Below are 21561 nucleotides of genomic sequence, written 5' to 3' on the forward strand. Positions count from 1 at the left end.
TATACTAGAGGCAGCAGCTTGAAGCAAAGGATAACAGACAGGGTAAGCAGGTCACAGACCAAAAAGGCTAGGAAAGAAGAGTCTGGAAGAGGAAGATACATTGGAAAATAAGGGCTTTGAAAAGCTCCCAAATATACCAGGGAATCTAGAAGGACACCACATGCCCAGGACTGGATGCACGCTCAGAAATGACCCTAGAAACTCCAAGCTTTCACCTCTGGCTGATCTTTAGGCTTGTAGACTCATATAACAAGCCTATATGAAAAAGGAAAGATCCCAAATCAATGACTTTATTTTAACCTTAAGGAACCAGAAAAAGAACAAACTAAACCCAAAACTAGCAGAAGAAAGGAAATAATAAAGATTAGAACAGAGATAAATGACATAGAGAATAGGAAAACAATAGAATAAATATAAACAAAGTTGGTTCTTTGAAAAGGTCAACAAAACTGGCAAACCTTTAGCTAGACAAAGAGAGAAGACTCAAAACTTATAACAAAGCTACAGAAATCAAGTGTGGTAATGACATACAGATAGACATATAGATCAATGGAAAAGAATCCAGAATGACCATACATCTATGGTCAATTAATTTTGAACAAGTATTCCAAGATCATTCCATGGGGAAAGAATAGACTCTTTAACAAATGGGGCTGGGACAATTGGATAGCCACATGCAAGATAATAAATTAAATCCCTATCTCATACCTTATACAAAAATTAATTCAAAATAGATCAAAGACTTAAACATAAGAGCCAAAACTATAAAACTCTTTCTTAGAAGAAAATGCAGGGGTAAATCTTCAAAACCGTGGTTTGGGAATGGTTTTTCAGATATCACGTGACACCAAAAGCAAAAGTAATAATAGATAAATTGGGGCTTCCCTGGTGGCGCAGTGGTTGGAATCTGCCTGCTAATGCAGGGGACACGGGTTCGAGCCCTGGTCTGGGAGGATCCCACATGCCGCGGAGCAACAAGGCCCGTGAGCCACAACTACTGAGCCTGCGCGTCTGGAGCCTGTGCTCCGCAACAAGAGAGGCCGCGATAGTGAGAGGCCCGCGCACCGCGATGAAGAGTGGCCCCCACTTGCCACAACTGGAGAAAGCCCTAGCACAGAAACGAAGACCCAACATAGCAATCAATCAATCAATCAATAAATAAATCTTTAAAAAAAAAATTAAAAATAATAGATAAATTGGACTTCATCAAAGTTTAAAATTTTTGTGCATCAAAGAACACTATCAACAAAGTGAAAAGATAATCTACAGAATGGTTAAATATACTTGGAAATCATATACCTTTTAAGGGTCTAATGTCCAGAGTATATAAGTATTACAACCCAACAATAAACACACAACTCAATTTTAAAACGGGACAAAGGATCTGAATAAACATTTCTCCAAAGAAGATATAAAATAGCCAATAAGCACATTAAAAGATGCTTAATATCATCAGTCATCAGGGAAATGCAAATCCCACAATGAGATACCACTTCACACCCACTAAGATGGCTACAATAAAAATGTCAGATAATAACAAATGCTGGCAAGGAGCTGGTGAAATCAGAACCCTCATATACTGCTAGTTGAAATGTAAAATGGTACAGCCACTTTGGAAAATAGTCAGCAGTTCCTCAAAAAGTTAAACACAGTTACCATGTGATATAACAATTCCACTCCTGAGTATATGTAATACCAAAGAATTAAAAACAGATGTTCAAATACTTGTACACTAATGTTCACATTAGCACTGTTCACAATAGCCAAAAAGGAAAACAAATCAAATTTCCATCAATGGATGGATGAATGGGTAAACAAAATATACCATATCCATACAATGGAGTATCTTTCAGCTATAAAAAGCAATGAAATACTGATACATGCTACAACACGGATGAGCCTAGAAACATTATGCTAAGTCAAAGAATACAAGCACAAAAGGTCACATAGTATATGATTCCATTTATACAATAGATTACATTATCCAAAATAGGTAAATCCACAGAGACAGACAAAAAGCAGGCTGGTAGTCTCCACGGGTTGAGGACAGGGGAAATGAGAAGTGACTGCCTAATGGATAGAGTTTTCTTTTGGGGGAAAGATAATGTTTTGGAACTAGATAGTGGTAACGGTTGCACAACACTGTGAATGTATGAAGTGCCATCAAATCGTACCCTTCAAAATAGTTAAAATGATGAATTCTATTGATATGTTATATGTATTTTACCACAATAATAAAAAAAATTTCTTAAAGGCAAATTGTAGAGTCAGGGAGATCTGAGTTAAGACTCGGCTCCACACTCTTGCTGTGTAACCTTGAACAAGTCACATAAACACTTTATCGTTCCAGTTTCTCATCTTAAAAATAAGGACAACAATAGCACCTACCTCAAACTATGCCTTAATGAGGATTAAATGAGAGAGTATACAGCAATATAATTAAAAGGGTATGGCACACAGATAGCACTGAATGTTAGTACTATAATTACCAATCCTTTCTATCTTATGATATTTACCTGTTCAGCAAATTTCTAATACCATACTAATAAAACAATAAGAAAATCAGTAGCTGCAAAGACTCTGAGCATCTCAAGGCGGCAAACCAATACAAGATGAAATGAACGTGAATCTAAATGACTGCATGGAGCAGAAACTCCCTACCTGTCCAATCTCCCCTAACCACTCCACATTGAACTGTAACATGACCAGTAATAAATGTTTACTGTATTAACCATTAAAACTTCAGGGTTTACCTATTACAGCAGCTAATCTTATTTACCTTAACTAATACATGTAATCAAGAATGGATGTTATGTGTTGAAAATATACTGTATCTCTTAATAGGCTACTCAGAAAATAGATTGCAGGACTGGAAAGAAACAGCATGAGCTAATACTTAATATTGTGAAACATCCCCCCTATATTTGTCCTCCCTCACTCCAGCTTAATAAGCAATAACTGAAAGGCCCTTCCCTCAATCTTTTAAAAGGTTTCAGCTCCCCTTCCTCCCCCATACAGAGTACCTGACCACATTAATTGCAGCAAATTGCCATTTGTTTACTGGACATCTTACACCAGCAGCTCCCGCCTTAACTTCTTCATCCCCAGTGCCTATACTTTCAGCTGTAAGTGTGCATGCAGCTATCAAGAGGAAGAGGAATACAAGGAATTAGCTGAGATTACATAAGAGGAGTCCTTAAGGTGAATGCTGGATGGAGCTGCATCTGCTATATGCTGTGGACCTGTGCTTTCCATCTGTTCTCCTCCTCCCTTTGCCCAGTACCGAGACCCTTGGACACAGAACAGACTAGGTTTCAGGCATGCAGGTTACCTTTCTTTTTATTTGTACTTTGCTGTTGTTTAATTTTAATGTTTAAAATTCAGTAAAATTGTTCTGACTTCATTATATTTATTAAGACCATCTTCTACTATACTCCAGCAAATGATACTGGTTATGTTACAATAATAAAATGAACACATTCATGTAAGTAAAAAACTGAGTCAATCTTAAGAAAAATATTAATAACAGTAATAGGTCGTATTTCCATTTGGCAAATATATGAAGGTAGTCCGTGAATTACTAAGTTTCAGAACTATTAGCACAGTTGATAGAGTCTGTAGGTAAAAGCAGGAAAGCAAAGTAGAGGAGGTTTAAGAGCACAAATTTCCTTATCCAACATGATATGGAGTTAACAGATACTCTACAAGTGAGAGTCAAGATACAGAGTTTTAAGTGTAATACTTTGAGAGGGAATCAAAAAATAAATTTTATAAAGGGTAGATCAGGGAGAAGTAGTGGCAAAGGAGTATAAAGTAACAATTTAAAATTTTCATCTTCCATAGTAGCTAATCAATATGTACTGTTTATAACTAATAAATGAAGAAAACAACTAAAAGCAAAGGTCTACATCTGTTTGAGGAGGCTGTTGTGGGCGCTAACAGGCAAGTTTTCCTTTTCATGTTAAACTTTCATACGTTGTTTAAATTGTTCTCATCTGCATTTTATCTTTTGTAAGAAGAAAAATCACACAAAAAGGTAAAAAAATCATATTTATTAAATAAGTAATACTGTTTTATTCAGATACAAACCATACTTGATAAATACACATAGAGAATACAAATAATATTTGGCAAATTATCCTTTTCTAGCAGATTTTTGTTGAAATGAATACACACATTATACTTTAGTATACAGAAACATGAACTAAGAATATCAGGAAATTCATTCCTATTGTTTGAGTACCAGTCTAAAAAGATTCATTGTAATAAAAAAGCAAGAGTAAAATATCTTAACATTTTAAATTAAATTTGAAAATATTTTAAATATGGTTACTTACTGGGATTCTGTGAGCCTCCAGGCTTACTTTCATTCATTTTACTAGGAAAAATAAGAATATACAATCAGCCATTTTAATTTTAAAATTCTCAAATTATCCATTTTAATTAGATTTAGTCAGTGTATGATTACAAATACGTTGCATCATTTTTTACTCTAGTACTTAATTTTCTCACCTTTCCAAATCTAAGACCAGTAATTCTCAACAAGGGTGGTAAATTCTGGGGATAGTGTTGAAATTAGAGGGAATGTTTTTTAGTTACCAAAAAGATTAAGATGACTACTGGCATTTAGTGGAAAGGAGCCAGGACTGCAGGACATACCAGGAACAAAGAGACCTACACTTTCTAATTTCTAGCAGTTTCACAAATCTATTGCAGAAAATTCCATAAACACACGATAACAGTCCTTCACCTAGAGTAAACATAAACATTTTAACTTATAAATAATATTTAGTTAGTATCCCAACAACACAGATTTATATTTGAGATCCAATCTCTCCAGCTTCTAATTTCTTACCCCTCTCCCCTGTGCAGATGAATTGCAACTACTGCTTACTTTTAAGTTTACTGTAATTCAGAATAATGATTGAGGTCCAAAATATAGGTAACTTACACGGTTATAGACTAATTTTGCTTTATAAGGAAATCACAATTTCTATGTGGCTCTGTCTTCTCCTCCTCTTTCCCTTCAAACTATCAATACAAGGACCCAAGGCATCTCTCTTGGTTGGACAGTACAATGAAGTTCTGTCTAGATCTTTATAATATATGTATAGACAGCTATGCTACTTAAAGAAAGGTACCTGAAGTTTCTTACTTACTAGCCTCAGAACTCTGTACTACACAAAGGTTTTCTCATCTTTACAACAGAAGAGAATAAAAGTGAACATCAATCTCGCATGTCACAAAAAAAGTAGCATAGGAATATATAGAGTACCATGCTGAAAAGCCTCCAAATATCACTGGCTACAAGATGATCATACGAAAGCTCTCCAGTGCTATCAAAACATGAACGGGAAAGGTTTTTCCTATTTGTACCAATCTAATAAGTATTCTAAATAGTTTTTCAAAGTGTATTAATATACAGTATTCCACATAGACCAATGGAACAAAAATAAAGAGCCTAGAAACAGACCCAGACTTTTCCAGTCACTTGATTTTTAACAAAGGTACCAAAGCAATTCAGTGAGAAAAAGAAAAGTCTTTTCAACAAATGATGCTGGAAAAAAATGGATCTCCACATGGAAAACAAATGAACCTTGAGATTCACACTTTACACCATAAATAAAAATTAATTTCAAGTGGATCATAGACCTTACTGTAAAAGCTAAAACTATAAAAGTTTTAAAAGAAAAAGTAATGCATTATACTTCATCAAAACTAAAAGCTTCCACTCATCAAAAGATACCATTAAGAAAGTGAATTATGTATGCCACACACTGGGAGAAAATATTTGTAAAAGATGTGTCTGACAAAGACTTATACCCAGAATACATAAAGAACTCCTACAATAATATAAGCAAACATTTAAAGAAATGGGCAAAAGACATGAACAGACACTTCATGAAGGAAAATATACAAATGGCCAATAAACAAATGAAAAGATGCTCAACATCACTGGTAGTTAAGATGATAAAAATTAAAACCACTATGAAAGACTACTTTATACCTGTAATAATGGCTAAGATTAAAAAGACTACCAACACCAAACATTGGACAGGATATGAAACAACTGGGGAACTCTCATAAACTGTTGATGTGAATAATCAACAATAATCAAAATGGAATAATCATTTTGAAAAGTTTTAGTAGTTTCATAGAAGTTAAACATATATGCCCATGAACTTAGCCTTTGATGTAGAAATTTCACACCCAGGTATACATTCAAGAGAAATAAAAAACATATAGACAAAAAACTTTATACAAAAAAGTTCATAGTAGCCACCTTCATGATACTCCAAAACTGGCAGCCTAGAAGTCTATCAAAAGGAAAATGGATAAAAAAATTGAAGTATATTAATAAAATGCAATACTACTTAGCAATGAAAAGGTAACAAGTGCTGCAGGATGCAACAAAACAGATGAATCTTATAAATATTATGCTAAGTGAAAGAAACTGTACACTATTCTTATCCACATCAGTCCATTCATATGAAGTTCTAGGACAGGCAAAACTAATCTATCATGAAAAATATTAGAACAGTGTTTGTCTCTCAAGTGGGAAGATGACTGGAAGGGACTTAAGTAAACTTTCTGAAATATCCTACTTTTGCTAAGAGGATCTAAGTAAGCAACTCTGATAGAGAGAAAAAATCTCGGTTTCTAACGGAGGTACAGAACTACAGTTAAGAGCTTTCTGAACACAACAGTCCTCCTCTTACTTTTGTAGTTTTCAAGGAAACACCCTAGGCCCACTTCGTAGCTCAGATCTGATGTTGACTCTTTTACACACAGCCTTGGCTTCGCTTTGACCTCATTAAAACACTACTTCATTTAAATTTCACGTCAATGCCACCCTTCTCCAATATGTTATAAGAAATCTATTTTACCCTTTGCTTGGTGCGAAGTCTTGTGGTTCCTCGGGTCTGCGACCTCTCTCATTGCAATGAGTCAACAAACCTAATTTTATCAGACTACAGATTTATCCCTGGTGGTTTTAGGCTGACTAGGCTAGGAGAGGTGAAAGAATAAGGCAAATGTCATAAAACATAAATAATTGGTGAACCTGTTTAAAGGGTATATAGGAGTTCCTTTTACTATTCATATAACTTTTTTCTAAGTTTAAGATTATATCAAATTAGGGACTTCCCTGGTGGTGCAGTGGTTGGGAGTCACCCTGCCAGTGCAGGGGACTCAGGTTCAGGCCCTGGTCTGGGAGGCTCCCACGTGCCATGGAGTGGCTGGGCCCATGTGCCACAGCTGCTCAGCCTGCGCTCTGGAGCCCGCAAGCCACAGCTGCTGGGCCTGCGTGCTACAACTGCTGAAGCCTGAGTGCTGCAACTGCTGAAGCCCATGCGCCTGGAGCCTGTGCTCCGCAGTGGAGGAGGCCATCACAGTGAGAAGCCCACGCACCGCAACGAAGACCCAACGCAGCCAAAAATATAAATAAATTATTAAAATAAAAAAGATTACATCAAATTAAAAGTTACCCCTGAGGGCTTCCCTGGTAGTGTAGTGGTGAGGAGTCCGCCTGCCAATGCAGGGGACGCGGGTTCAAGCCCTGGTCTGGGAAGATCCCACATACCCTGGAGCAACTAAGCCCGTGCCCCACAACTACTGAGCCTGCGCTCTAGAGCCCGAGAGCCACAACTACTGACCCCACGCACCTAGAGCCTGTGCTCCGCAACAAGAGAAGCCACCGCAATGAGAAGCCCACACACCACAATGAAGAGTAGCCCCCGCTCTCCACAACTAGAGAAGCCCGCGCACGGCAACAAAGACCCATTGCAGCCAAAAATAAATAAATTAAATAAATAAATTAAAAGAAAAAAAAAGTTATCCCTGAATCGGATAATGTTCTAAAGATATTACAAAATTCATATTTTTGACTGGTTCACATCAGCTTTCTTACTAATCCACAGCATCCGAAATAAAACTTATGTTGCTAAATCCTGGTGATGAATTTCTTTATTTCAATCAACAGTCTCCAAACTTCAGAAAAAAAAAATTCACATATTTTTAGTTGGATTTTATCATTTGTTTTCTTTCCAGTACATGAATTTTAAGACTTCCTAAGTGGAAGGAGGAAAACAATGCTAGGTAAGTATATATCTCAATAACAGCCCAAGTCTTAACAACAGTCTTGGTCTTAGAAATAATATCAAAGCATTCCCCCCTTCCTTGAGAAATCATTAACAATTTAATGAAGAGCTCCAGGAAGCCGCTATCAAGAGGTATTCTGAGTCTCTTGCACCGCTTACCTCCACTTGGTCAGTGACACTCAGTTTGATACTCCTCCCCCTTCAAAATGTGGAGCCTGATTTCCTTCTCCTTGACTGTGGCTATGCTTAGTAACTTCCACCAAAAAGCCTGGCAGAAATGACAAAGTGTAACCAGGTTATAAAAGGCACCATGACTTTCTCCTTGCTCTCTGTCATGGATCACCTGCACTGGTGGAAACTGGCTGCCATGTCATAAAGGCTTTCTTTTAAGGTGCTGCTTGGAGAGGTCTGCTTGGCAAAGAACTGAGGCATTTACCCACATCATACGAGTGAGCCGTTTTAGAAGTAAATTGTCCAGCCCCACTCAGGCCTTCATAAGACTGCAGCCTGGCTGACAGCCTGAGAGCAACTTCATGGGAGACCCTAAGGCAGACCACACAGCTAAGCTGCTCCCGAATTTCTGACCCACAGAAACTGTCAGATAATAAATGTCTGTTGTTTTAAGACACCAAGTTTTGGAGTGATTTGTTACACAGCAATAGATAACTAACACAATAAAGTAAGCCAAACTCCCTCTCATTCTAGCTGCATGGCTGTTCTTACAGTTTTTTTTTGGTGGGATCCTTAGGATTTTCAATAAATAAGATCATGTCCTCTGCAAACAGACATTTTTACTTCCTCTTTTCCGACATGGATATAAACTTTCTTTTCCGACATGGATAAAAACTTTCTTTTTCTCATGGATATAACTTTTTCTTGCCTGACTGCCCTGGCTAGGACTTCCAGTACTATACTGAATAGGAGTGCAGAGAGTGGGTACCCTATCTTGTTCCTGATCTTACAGGAAAAGTTTTCAACCTTTTACCGTTGAGTATGATGTTAGCTGTGGGCTTGTCATGTACGGCCCTTATAATGTTGAGGTACATCCCTTCTATACCCAATTTGTTGAGAATTTTTATCATGAAGGGATGTTAAATTTTGTTAAACGTTTTCCTGCACCTTTTGAGATGACTTTGATTTTTATTTCTCCTTCCATTAGTGTGCACACAGGGATAAATCCTGGTTGGTCATGATGTATGATCCTTCTAATGTGCTGCTGAATTTAGTTTGCTAGTGTTTTGCTGAGAATTTCTGCATCTATACTCATCAGGGATATTGGCCTATAGTTCGCTTTTCTTGTAGTGTCTTTAGCTGGCTTTGGTATCAGGGTAATGTTGGCCTCAAAAAATGAGCTTGGGAGTTGAACATACACTTCAGAAAAGAAATAGGACATGGCCAACAAGCAAATGAAAGAAGGAACACTGAAAAATTCTCAAAAATGTAGGGATAAAACAACACTATCTTAAACAAGCAAAAGAGGGAAGAAGAAACCACAGGGAAATTAGAAAATACTTAGAGACCGATGAAAATGAGAACATAACATACTAAAAATCTACAGTATACAGCAAAAAGTGATCAGAGGGAAATTTATGTCTGTAATGCAGACACTGAAAAAGAAGATCCCAAAACAATAACTTAACTTTATACCTCAAGGAGCTAGAAAAAGAAGAGCAAACTAAAACCAAACCTAGTAGAAGGAAAGAATTAATAAAGATTAGAGTGGAGATAAATGTAAAGAAAAGAAAAACAAGAGAGTAAAATCAAAAGTTGGTTCCTTAAAAAGATCAACTAAATTGACAAACCTTTAGCTAGACTAGTCATTTGACAAAATCCAACACTCTTTCATGATAAAAAACACTCATCAATCTAGGAATAGAAGGCAACTTCCTCAGCATGATAAAGAGCATCTTTGAAAAACCCAGCTGACATCAAACTCAATGGTGAAAAACTGGAAACTTTCCACATAAGATCCAGAGCAAAACAATGATGTTCACTCTCACCATATCTATTCAACATTGTACTAGAAGTTCTAGCTAGAACAATTAGGCAAGAAAAGAAATAAAAAGCATCCAAACTGAAAGCAAGAAGTAGCTCTTCTTGCAGAAGCCATGATCTTATATGCAGGAAATCCTAATGAATTCATAAAACACTGTGAGTTAATAAACAAATTCAGCAAAGTGGCAGGACACAAGGTGAACACACAAAAAAATCAGACAAATTTCTACACGATAGCAAAGAACAATCCATAAAGAAAATTAAGAAATCCATTTCATTTACAATACCATCAAAAAGAATGAACTACTTAGGAATAGATGTAACAAAGAGGTGCAAGATTTGTACACTGAAAGCCATTAAATATTGCAAAAAGAAATTAAAGAACCCAAATAAATGGAAAGAACTCTGTTCATGGTTGAAAGACTTAATATTGTTAAGATGGCCATACTCCCCAAAGCAATCTACAGATTCAGTGTAATCCTTATCAAAATCCAATGGCCATTTTTGTAGAAATGGAAAACCTGATCCTAAAATTCATAAGAAATTACAAGGGACCTTGAATAGTCAAAACAATGCAAAAAGAAAAAGTTGAATGAATCATACTTCCCAATTTGAAAACTTACTACAAAGCTACAGTAATTTAAAAAAGGTGGGATGGGACTGGCATAAGGAAAAACATAGAGAAAAAGTTAAGAGTCAAGAAATAAACGCATACATATACGATCAATTAATTTTCAACAAGGATGTCAAAACCATTGAATGGAGAAAGAATAGTCTCCTCAGCAAATGGTGCTGTGACAATTGGGTAGCCTCATGTAAAGGAATAAAGTTGGACCTCTACCTCACACTAGATAAAAAATTAACTCAAAATGGATTCAAGAGTTAGTAAATAAGAGCCAAAACTATAAAAATCTTAAAAGAAAACATAGTATTATGTAAATCTTCACGACCTTGGATTTGGCAACGGTTCCTTATGTATGACACCAAAAATCATAGCAGCAAATAAATAAATAAATAAATTGGACTACGTAATCAAGACAGTGAAAACACAATCCCCAAAATGGAAGAAAATATTTGAAAATCATATACTTGATAAGGATCTAATATCCAGAATATGTAAGAAACTCTTAGAACTCAACAACAAAAAGACAAATAACAGAACTTAAAAATAGGGAAAGGATCTGAATAGACATTTCTCCAAAGAAAATACTTAAATGGTCAACAAGCACATGAAAAAATGCTCAACATCATTACTCCTTAGGGATATGCAAATGAAAACAACAATGAGAATACCACTTGATGCCTGCTAAGGTGATGATAATTTTTTAAAATAAGCACTGCAAAGGATATGGAGAAATTGGAACCCTCATACATTGCTAATGGGAATGTAAAATGGTACAGCTACTATGGACCAACAGTTTGGCAGTTGTTCAACACATCAGAGAGTTGCCACATCACCCAACAATCACACTAGGTACAGGTATTCCCCACTTGTCAAAAGTTCCCTTTATGCCACTTCACTTCTACAAAAGACCTATATTAATACCTGTTTTTGCTAACCAAAGAAATCAAAAAAAAGATTTTCACCTTTATAAAAAAAGATAATTACTTCTTCACTCTATGCCATTTCAGCCTACAAAAGGTTCCACAGGAATGTTCTACTTTCAGATGGCTGGGGAAACCTGTACTTACTGAAAAGATTTGAAAACAGGTATTCAAACAAAAACTTGTACAAAGATGTTCATAACAGCACTATTCACTATAGCTAAAAAACAGAAACAACTCATTTGTCTGTCAACTGATTAACAGGTATACAAAATGTGGTATATCCATACAATAGAATATTATTCCGCTATTAAAAAATATGTAGTACTGATTTATGCGACAACATGGATGAACCTCAAAAACATACTAAGTAAAAGAGGCCAGAAACAAAAGGTCAGATATTGTATAATCCCACTTATATGAAATATCTAGAATAGGTAAATCCATAGAGACATAAAGCAGATTTGTGGTTCCTAGGGATGGCGAAATAGGAAATGCGAAGTGACTGCCTAATGGGTATGAGTTTTCCTTTTGGGGTGATGAAAATGTTTTGGAACTAGATAGAGGTGATGGTTGCACAACACTGTGAATGTACTAAATGGCACTGAATTGTATACTTCAAAATGGTTAATTTTATGAATGTGAATTTTATTACAATAAAAAAAGTTAAATGGACACCTACCATATGACGCAACCAAGAGAAATAAAGGCATATGTTCACTGTACACAAATGTCCATAGCTGTTTTACCTGTAATAGCCAAAAACTATAAACAACCTAAATGCCCATCAACAGACAACTGATAAAACAAATAGTGGAATATTCATATAATGAAATACAATTACTAAAACTCACTGAACCATATACTCTTAAAATGGGTTAATTTTATTCCATACTATTATATTACCAGACAGATATTTAAAAGTTAACAACCACCATTAAAAAATAAAGATATTTATTTAAATTAAAAGGAAAAGCACCAGGTAAGAAGCTTGTAAGTCACCCCTCCATCCAAAGAGCAAGAGCTGAAAAGACTGAAAAACCAACAACACTTCTTGGATCTGTAAGAAGGGAGGACACAGCAAGCCACTGCCTCCAAGACTGGAGAGAAAGGTGAATACAGGGAGTCACAGCTTACCTGAGCAGTTACCAGCTGAAACTGCTGTAGGATCCAGCACTGCAGTGGGAAAACCTGAACTATAATTGACTAATTGATTGCTGGAGGCTCAGTGTGGACAACGTTGAGAGTTAAAAACTCAAGGGGCATCCAATCATGGGGCCTCTCACAATACTGTGAGATTTATCACCAGGAACTCAGCGAGGGTCCACAGTAAATATCAGAGAAAAATCCCCTTGTGATTTTGGCAAGGGGAGGGGAAAAGGTGCCATTTTGAAATACACCAAAGCACTCTGTTCTTCTTAATAAGGCCTGCCCTCAAGAGAAACTAGTTAACCAGAGCCTAAGCTGCTGGGGTATTATCAGAGCCTAAATGACCCAGGGAAAGGAAACACCCAACTCCAGCATAATGTAGCCATCCCACATAAGAGGGGAGAAAAAAGCTGAGATACTTGTGAACTTCAAAGTCCAGAGGCATAGGCTCACAAAAAGACTGAGACTTAAATCACAGGACTATAAAACACTTCCCCTTCTTCCACACCTTACCACCATGGTACTAATGGCTTATTTACAACAATTCCTTTTACTCAGTACCTCATGTCTGGCTATCAAGAAAAAACTTACAAGACATATCAAAGAGCAAAAAGCACAATTTGAAAAGGCAGAGCAAACATCAGAACCAAACATGACAGGGATGTTGGATTTATCAGAACAGGAATTTGAAATTATGATTAATATGCTAAGGGCGCTAATGGATCAAGTAGACAATACACAAGACCAGACAGGCAATGTAAGCAGAGAAATGGAAATTCTAAGAAAGAATCAGAAAGAAATGCTACAGATCAAAAATATTAATGGAAACGAAGAATTGTTTGATAGGATTACTAGTAGATGGGACAAGGCTGAGGAGAGACCTCTGAGCTTAAAGATAACTCGACAGAAGCTTTGAAAACTAAAAAGCAAAGAGGACAAAAACTGAAAAAAAACAACATAATATCCAAGGACTGTGAGACACCACAGACAGTGTAACAAAAGTGTTCTAGGAATACCAGAAGAGAGAAAGGAACAGGAGAAATATTTGAAACAATAACAAATTAATGTCAGACACCAAACCACAGATCCAGAAAGTTCCAGAAAACCAAGCAGGATAACTGCCAAAAAACTACACCTAGGTCTATCATTTCAAACTACAGAAAATCAACGGTAAAGAAAAAAATCCTGAAAAAAAGCTACAGGGGGAAAAAAAAATCTTACCTATAGAGGAACAAAGGCAGGAATTATATCCAACTTCTCAGAAACAATGCAAGCAAAAAGAGAGTGGAGTGAAATATTTAAAGCATTGGGGGGTGGGAGGGAGGAGAAAAACCAACCTAGAATTCTGTACCCTGTGAAATTACCCTTCAGAAATGTAAGAGAAATAAAGACTTCCTCAAACAAAAACTGATGGAATATTTTGCCAGTAGACCTGCCTTGTGAGAAATGTTAAAAGTTCTTGAGAGAGAAAGAAAATGATATAGATCAGAAATTCAGATCTACATAAAGTATCAGGCAAAGAATAAGTAAAGGTAAAATAAACTTTTTTATTTTTCTTATTCTTAATAATGAGTTAACAGTTTTTCAAAATAACAATAGCACCAATGTATTTGATTATGTATTAGTTGTGTACTGCAAACTCTAGGGCAACCACTAAAAAAAGTTAAAAGAGTATAACTGATATCTTAAGAAAGGAGAGAAAATCATATAAAATGCTCAGTTAAAATCACAAAAAGCAGGGACTTCCCTGGCGGTCCAGTGGTAAAGAATCCGCCTTCAAATGCAGGGGACGCAGGTTCGATCCCTTGTTGGGGAACTAAGATCCCACATGCCACAGGGCAACTAAGCCCGTGCACACCACAACTACTGAGCATGTGCACCTCAACTAGAGAGCCCACATACCGCAACCTACAGAACCCACACGCTCTGGAGCCCGTGCACCACAACTAGAGAGAGAAAACCCACAGGCCACAACTAGAGAGAAGCCCACACACTGCAACAAAGAGCCCATGTGCTGCAACAACAAAAAAAGATCCTGCATGCTGCAACGAAGATCCCAGATGCCACAACGAAGACCCAATGCAGCCAAAATAAATAAATAAATAAAAATAAATAAATGAAAAGACAGATCCTTGTTTAAAAAAAATCACAAAAGACAGAAAAAGAGTAGAGACAAATATAGGAACAAAGAACAAGGGTAGCAAATAGAAAACAGTAACAAATATGGTAGCTATTAATCTAACTATATCAATAATCACTTTGAACGTCAATGGTCTAAATGCACCAATTAAAAGACAGATTTAAAGACGAAGACCTACTAGAGAATGGACTTGAGGACGCGGGGAGGGGGAAGGGTAAGCTGGGACAAAGTGAGAGTGTGAAATGGACATATATACACTATCAAATGTAAAACAGATAGCTAGTGGGAAGCAGCCGCACAACACAGGGAGATCAGCTCAGTGCTTTGTAACCACCTAGAGGGGTGGGATAGGGAGGGTGGGAGGGAGGGAGACACAAGAGGGAAGAGATATGGGGATACATGTATATGTATAACTGATTCACTGTTATAAAGCAGAAACTAACACACCATTGTAAAGCAATTATACTCCAATAAAGATGTTAAAAAAAAAAAAGATTTGTCAGAGTGGATCAAAAAATAAGACCTAACTATACGTTGTCTCAAGATGTCCACTTTATACATAGATTAAAGGTAAACAGATGGAGAAAATATACCATGCTAACATTAATCAAAAGAAAGCAGGAGTAGCTATATTAATTTCAGAAACAGCAGACTTCAAAGTAAGGAAATTTATCAGGAATAAAGAAGGACATTACATAATGATAAAGGGGTCAATTTCCCAAGAAGGTATAAAATACTTAACATGTATGTACCTAACAACAGAATGTTAAAATATATGAGGCAAAAACTAATAGAACTGCAAAGAGAAGCAGATGAATACACAACCATAGTTGGAGCCCTCAACATCCCCTCTATCAGAAATGGATAGATCCGGCACAAAGAGAATCAGTAAGGACAACACTCACCTTGGTGTTTACCCAAAGGTGGTAAAAACTTATGTCCACATCAAAACCTTCACACGGATGTTTACAGCATCTTTATTCATAATTGCCAAAACCTGGAAGCACCTAAGATCTCCTTCAGTAGATGAACAGATAAACAAACTATGGTACACCCAGACAATGAAATATTATTCAGTGCTAAGAAAAAAAAAAAAAAGCTATCAAGCCATGAAAAGACATGGGGGAAACCTAAATGCATATTACTAAGTTAAAGAAGCCAATCTGAAAAGGCTACATACTGTATGATTCCACCTATATGATATTCTGGAAGAGGCAAAACTATGGAGATAGTAAAAAGATCAGTGGTTACAAAGGGCAAAGGAGGGATGAGTAGGTGAAGCACATATGATTTTTAAAACAGTGAAAATACTGTGTATGATACCATAATAATAGATACATGTCATCATTCATTTGTCCAAACCCATAGAATGTATAACACCCAGAGTGAACTATAATTTAAACTATAGACTTTGAGTGATTACCTTGTGTCAATGTGAGCTCATCAGTTATAACAAATGTACCACCCTAGCGGGGGATGTTGATAATGGGAGAGGTTATGCATGTGTGGGGGTGGGGTACACGGGAAATCTCTACCATCTTCCCCTCAATTTTGCTGTGAACCTAAAACTGCTCCTATAAAAATATACTCCTTCTTATTAGCAAAGCAGAAATGGAGACAAAGATGTAGAGGACAAACATATGGACACAAGGGGGGAAAGAAGGGGGGTGGGATGAATTGGGACATTGGGATTGAGATAAATACACTACTGATACTATGTATAAAATAGATAACTAATGAGAACCCACTGTACAGCTCAGGGAACTCTACTCAATGCTCTGTGGAGACCTAAATGGGAAGGAACTCCAAAAAAGAGGGGATATACGTATACATATAGCTGATTCACTTTGCTGTACGGCAGAAACTAGCACATTATAAAGCAACTATACTCCAATAAATATTAATTAAAAAAAAAAACAGTTGAAAACCCTAATTAGTTAATACAGTAATGAATAAACTTTTTTGCTTCATGTAAAATGTGTTTATAAAAAATATTCGAAAGTTCTATGTTTTGTCTTAAAAAATAAAAAATAAAAATATCGTCTTAAAAAAAGGAAAAGCAATAAAGTTATGTTTATATTGATTTACTTTATAGCTAGTCTTCCAGAAATAGGTTTTCCCTCCCTCCCTCTCTATATATTGGCTCCCTATGCCCACTGTTCATGTTTCTTCATCACTCCATTGTCATCTCAGCACATAAAGACCTTTCCAGCTTGGTTACCAATAGTTTCTTGGTATCCCAATTCCAAATTCAAGAAGAAACAATGTGAATGGTTTAGCCTGCATCAGATATTCAGCTCTGATTCAAATACATGGTGCTACTTTGGCTGGAGAAGGTATGTGGGATGAGAGCATTATTAGGATCATATGCTCCTTAGTCCAACCCCTTACCCACTGCCCACTGGTCCTTAGAATGATGTGCCTACAACGTTGGCAGGTTTTTAAAGAAAAGGTTGTGGGCAAGGAGGTCAGGTAACAGTCTTAACTGTTCAAACTGAAAAGGAAAGGCAAACGTTTCTGGTTTTAATTTCCCAATATTTCCTTAATTTAGAATTGAATTAATGTTGGGACTTCCCTGGCAGTCCAGTGGTTAAGATTCCACACTTCCACTGCAGGGGGTGCAGGTTCGACCCCTGGTCAGGGAACTAAGATCCCGCATGCTGTGTGGTGTGGCCAAAAAAAAAAAAAAAAAAAAAAAAAAATATATATATATATAGAATTGAATTACTGTAGAAGTGAACATTCATGTACAAATGAGGCTAATTCTCTGTTATAAAGTTAATTCTTAAATTACACTTAACATATATCATTCTTATAATAAAAAAAAAAATCCTGCACAGGAGGAAATTAAATGCAAAAAAAACCCAAAAACAAACAGACAAAAAAAAAAAAAAGCTTTTTTTTTTAAAGTTACTAAATCTTTCAGTGCTTCAGTTTCTTCACCTTAATATAGGGATAATAATAAAACGGCTGTAAAGGCTAAGTGAGAAATATGTATAAAGCATTTGGAGTTCTGTGAATATCAGCAAATACTGCTCTAAATTTTTTCCCACATGACATGTCTTCTGAGCCTACAATTTCAATACTTATTTTTCCATAGTTGTGAAATTTACAAACTATATGCTATCACTAAAATCCCTCTACTAACCTACACAGAATTATATTGTCATCTTTTAATTTTTAACTTTTTCAGCTTAATAAGATACAATGTGTTAAAACTGTTACACACCCTGAACATACACAGTTTCAGACTGTAAGGATACTTACTCACTGTTCTGCACCTAGAATTGCAGATACAGAGACAAAGAAGATGGGAGCTCTCAGTCTAGTGCTATTTTGTTTGCAACTAAACTGCACTGAGGAAGAAGCACTCTACTGGGGGAAGTCTAGGAAAGTATGTGAAACCCACTGGATAAAATTTTAAGGAGAAATAAAAAAGGTCAATGGCTAAGTATGCATAAACATGATAGAGAATAGCTTTGGAGAATTGTGGTAGTATGACAGAACATCACAGGTTGGAAAAAAATGGTGGAATATTATGAAGCTGATTCTTAAAAACAGAGGTTGGAACCAGATTGAGAAGGGCTTTGTAAAAAAAAAAAAAAAAGAAAGAAAAAAGAAAAAGCTAAGAAATTTGAAATATATATGGTAGACAATGGGAAGCCATCAGAGATTTTTATAGAGCAACATTTGGAAGGAGAGATTGCAGACAGGGGCAGGAAGCATTACAATCAATCAATCAGTAAGAGTTATAAATTTTCTAACTAAATCTAGTTTTTGACCCCAGTTAAACATTTTACTAGTTGTGTGAGAACAAATTACAGAACCTCTCTTAGCCTCAGTTTTCTTATGTGAAAATTCCAGTACATATCTCAGTGTTATTTGCGAAGATTAATGAGATAATGTATGTAAATACTGCACAATGCTTAGTTACCCAATATAATAGGAGATATATGTATCATTTACTATGTGCCACACACTATTCTAAGATTTTAATACGTACTGATTCATTTGATTCTCCCAACAGCCCTACAAGATAGGTATTGTTATTATCTCCACTATAGTTGAGGGAATCGGAAGCACTGAAAGGTTAAGCAGCTTCCTTAGGGTCAGGCAACTACCAAGTCGTGGAGATGAAATTCAAATGCAAGCAATCTGGGTCCAGTTTCATGCCCTTAACCAACATATTACAATGCCTCTCTAAGAAAGATCAAGTCAGTGTTTTAAAAATTCTGGTCAAGTTTTCTAACCTTCAAGTTAAATTTACAGAACCCCATCCTCCAGACCTATGGGATCAGAATCTCTGAGATCGGAAATACAGGAATCAGCACTTGACAAACCCTTCAAGGTAATGTGTACACAATAAAAGTTGAAACTCACTGATTTAGGTAGATAGAGCAAAAATCCAAAGAAAAGAGTCCAGGTAAGGAAAAGGAACAGATTAAAATGTAGAGACTAACCTTTTTTGGAAATTACCATTTGCTGGTAGCTTATATGAAATAAACAGAACCTTAAGGTTTGAATAAGCAAAGCTTAACAAAGTATAGCTTATATCTTTGCTGCAGTCCTACACAAAATGTTTAAATTTTAACGATAACTACTGAATATTTAAATTTATTTTTCCTGGCTAATAACAAAACAAAAGTTCATTACCAGGGATGGGAGAGTAGGAGTAGCCAGCATGGATGAAGGAACGTTTATTCTGAATATTATTAAATCCTACTTTTTAAAAGAAATTTATACATTTATATGGTAAGATACCCTGGTGTTAAAACCTTAAAAGAAGCATAAAATATCTGATTCTATAAAGCAACAAAATTACTCTGACAGTTTTCAATAAGGCAAGATATAAAATTTCTACACACTTAAATGCCCACTTATAGTTTACATGTAGGATACACATTTAAATTATTCCAGAAAGCATGACTTTGTTAGAAGGTTAGAGTTTGATATCTGAGGTAGTTAGTCATTAAAAATAAATAAAACAAAAAACCGAAACAGAGAAAACCCGAAGCTGGAAACATTAGTAGAGTACTTTCAAAATGACTCCCCAATAACCCAGTTGGCCAATGAATGAAGGGGGTGAAAAGGCAGGTCTGTGGAACTAAACCTCATCCCTATTGTTAGCAAACTAAGACCCCTGTGAATCACCGCTGTTACAACATAGCCAGTTTAAATGAGCAAGAGTCTCGGATTTTTGCGTTACGTGAAAAACGTCAACCGTGAAAGAAAAATATCCGTGTTTTGAACACAAAGGATACTCAGATTTCAGTTTAAATCCCCACCAGGCATTTCAAAGGCTGTCAATTACCTGCGGTCCAGAGTAATAAAGACTACTCCTCTTCGGAGGTACTCGGATTCCCCCAGAGGATCTCTTCATTCTAAACCTGTCCCCAACCTTCCATCTTTAATAAAGAAAGATTCTTTTGCTTACGGTAAAGCTTTCGCAATAACTACTGTTGAAGCTTCAGCGTTCGAGACGAATTGGCGGAAATACTGAACTGCGATTACCAGAAAGTCAGAGATTAAACAAGGTTTAATCTCGGGGGTGGTCTGGCTTCTGAATCCTCAGTACTCTATAGAGTTGGCCTGTGTGCGCCAACCGTCTGCCCCGACTTCCCAAAGTCCCCACGTCCGGCCCCACCACCCGACACCCCCAAAGGCACTCCGAGGCCCCCGCTATACTGTCCCGCCTCCCGACCCCCTGTGCCATCCGACGGTTCCGCTTCTCCCCCTGAAATACTCAGTTCCTTGCCGTTCGCCATCCACTCACCGAGGCGCGCTGGGCAGAAGTTCCAGAGCGGCCGTGTCACTTTTCCCTTCTCGCGCTGCGCCACACGCCATCCGGGAGCTGCCCCATCCAACGGCCCACACAATTCAAATTCATCCACTTCCGCCTGCAACCCGGAAGGAGGGCTCAGCTCCGCCCCTGAAAGGCGGGGCCCGCGGCGACGCGGGAGTTGTGGAAGGGCGAGGCGCCCACCGCTGTTATTCCGCGGAGTGCCGTCTCTGCTCGGTCCTTTTCCGTTCAGTTTCTTTTGTCTCTCTCCCTACTTAGGTCCAGAGAGAAGTGCGGGAGCGGGGTTGGTGTTGCTGCCGGGTGGCTCGTGAGAGGATCCTCTTGTTTCTGAAGTGGATCGAGACATGCTGAATTTTCTTCACTTCCAGGAAAGGAGAGAATAAAAGCACTAACCGAGTCCGGACGTTTTTACCCCTCTGCCGTCTCTTAAGCACGAGCTACAGCCGGAAGGAAGAAACGAACCCTCCGCATACTTAGTACGGGGTTTCTTTGGGTCTCCTGAGACCTGTCGCGGCACAGTCAGGGCTTTTAACCTCTTTCCCTCCCCTGTTTGAGGGAGACAAAAAGCCAAGTGCGCCAATCACCTTATTCCAGCAACAGATTGAAAATGGAGTGGTCGGAAAGGTTCCTGGTCCCAAATAACATTTTTGAGGATAAGTGTTAGAAAGCGACAAATTTTTTTTCCCCCTCTTACAGACCATTTTACAAGATTACTATGTGGTTGTCCTATGAGATTCTTGGGACAACAGTGTCATTTTCCTTTGCCAAGGACCGCGCAATGTATCCTTGATCCGAAAAGTGTACAGAAAGGAAAGGAAGGACAGACAACATGT

The 21561-nt window shown here is 37.2% G+C and overlaps 1 protein-coding gene across 1 annotated transcript in view; it reads right to left on the bottom strand.

Annotated features, from left to right (window-relative positions):
- G2E3 (G2/M-phase specific E3 ubiquitin protein ligase) overlaps positions 1-20844 on the bottom strand; it is a 54040-nt gene extending 33196 nt beyond the window's left edge. Inside the window, 2 exon segments of the mRNA XM_082452118.1 lie at positions 4338-4378; positions 20702-20844. Coding sequence (XP_082308244.1) covers positions 4338-4378; positions 20702-20772 — 112 coding nt within the window. The 5' untranslated portion in view covers positions 20773-20844.
- Positions 20845-21561: the final 717 nt, after the last annotated feature.

The sequence above is a fragment of the Balaenoptera physalus genome, assembly GCF_965194825.1.
Source record: "Balaenoptera physalus genome assembly, chromosome: 2".
In the NCBI taxonomy this organism is placed as follows: domain Eukaryota; kingdom Metazoa; phylum Chordata; class Mammalia; order Artiodactyla; family Balaenopteridae; genus Balaenoptera; species Balaenoptera physalus.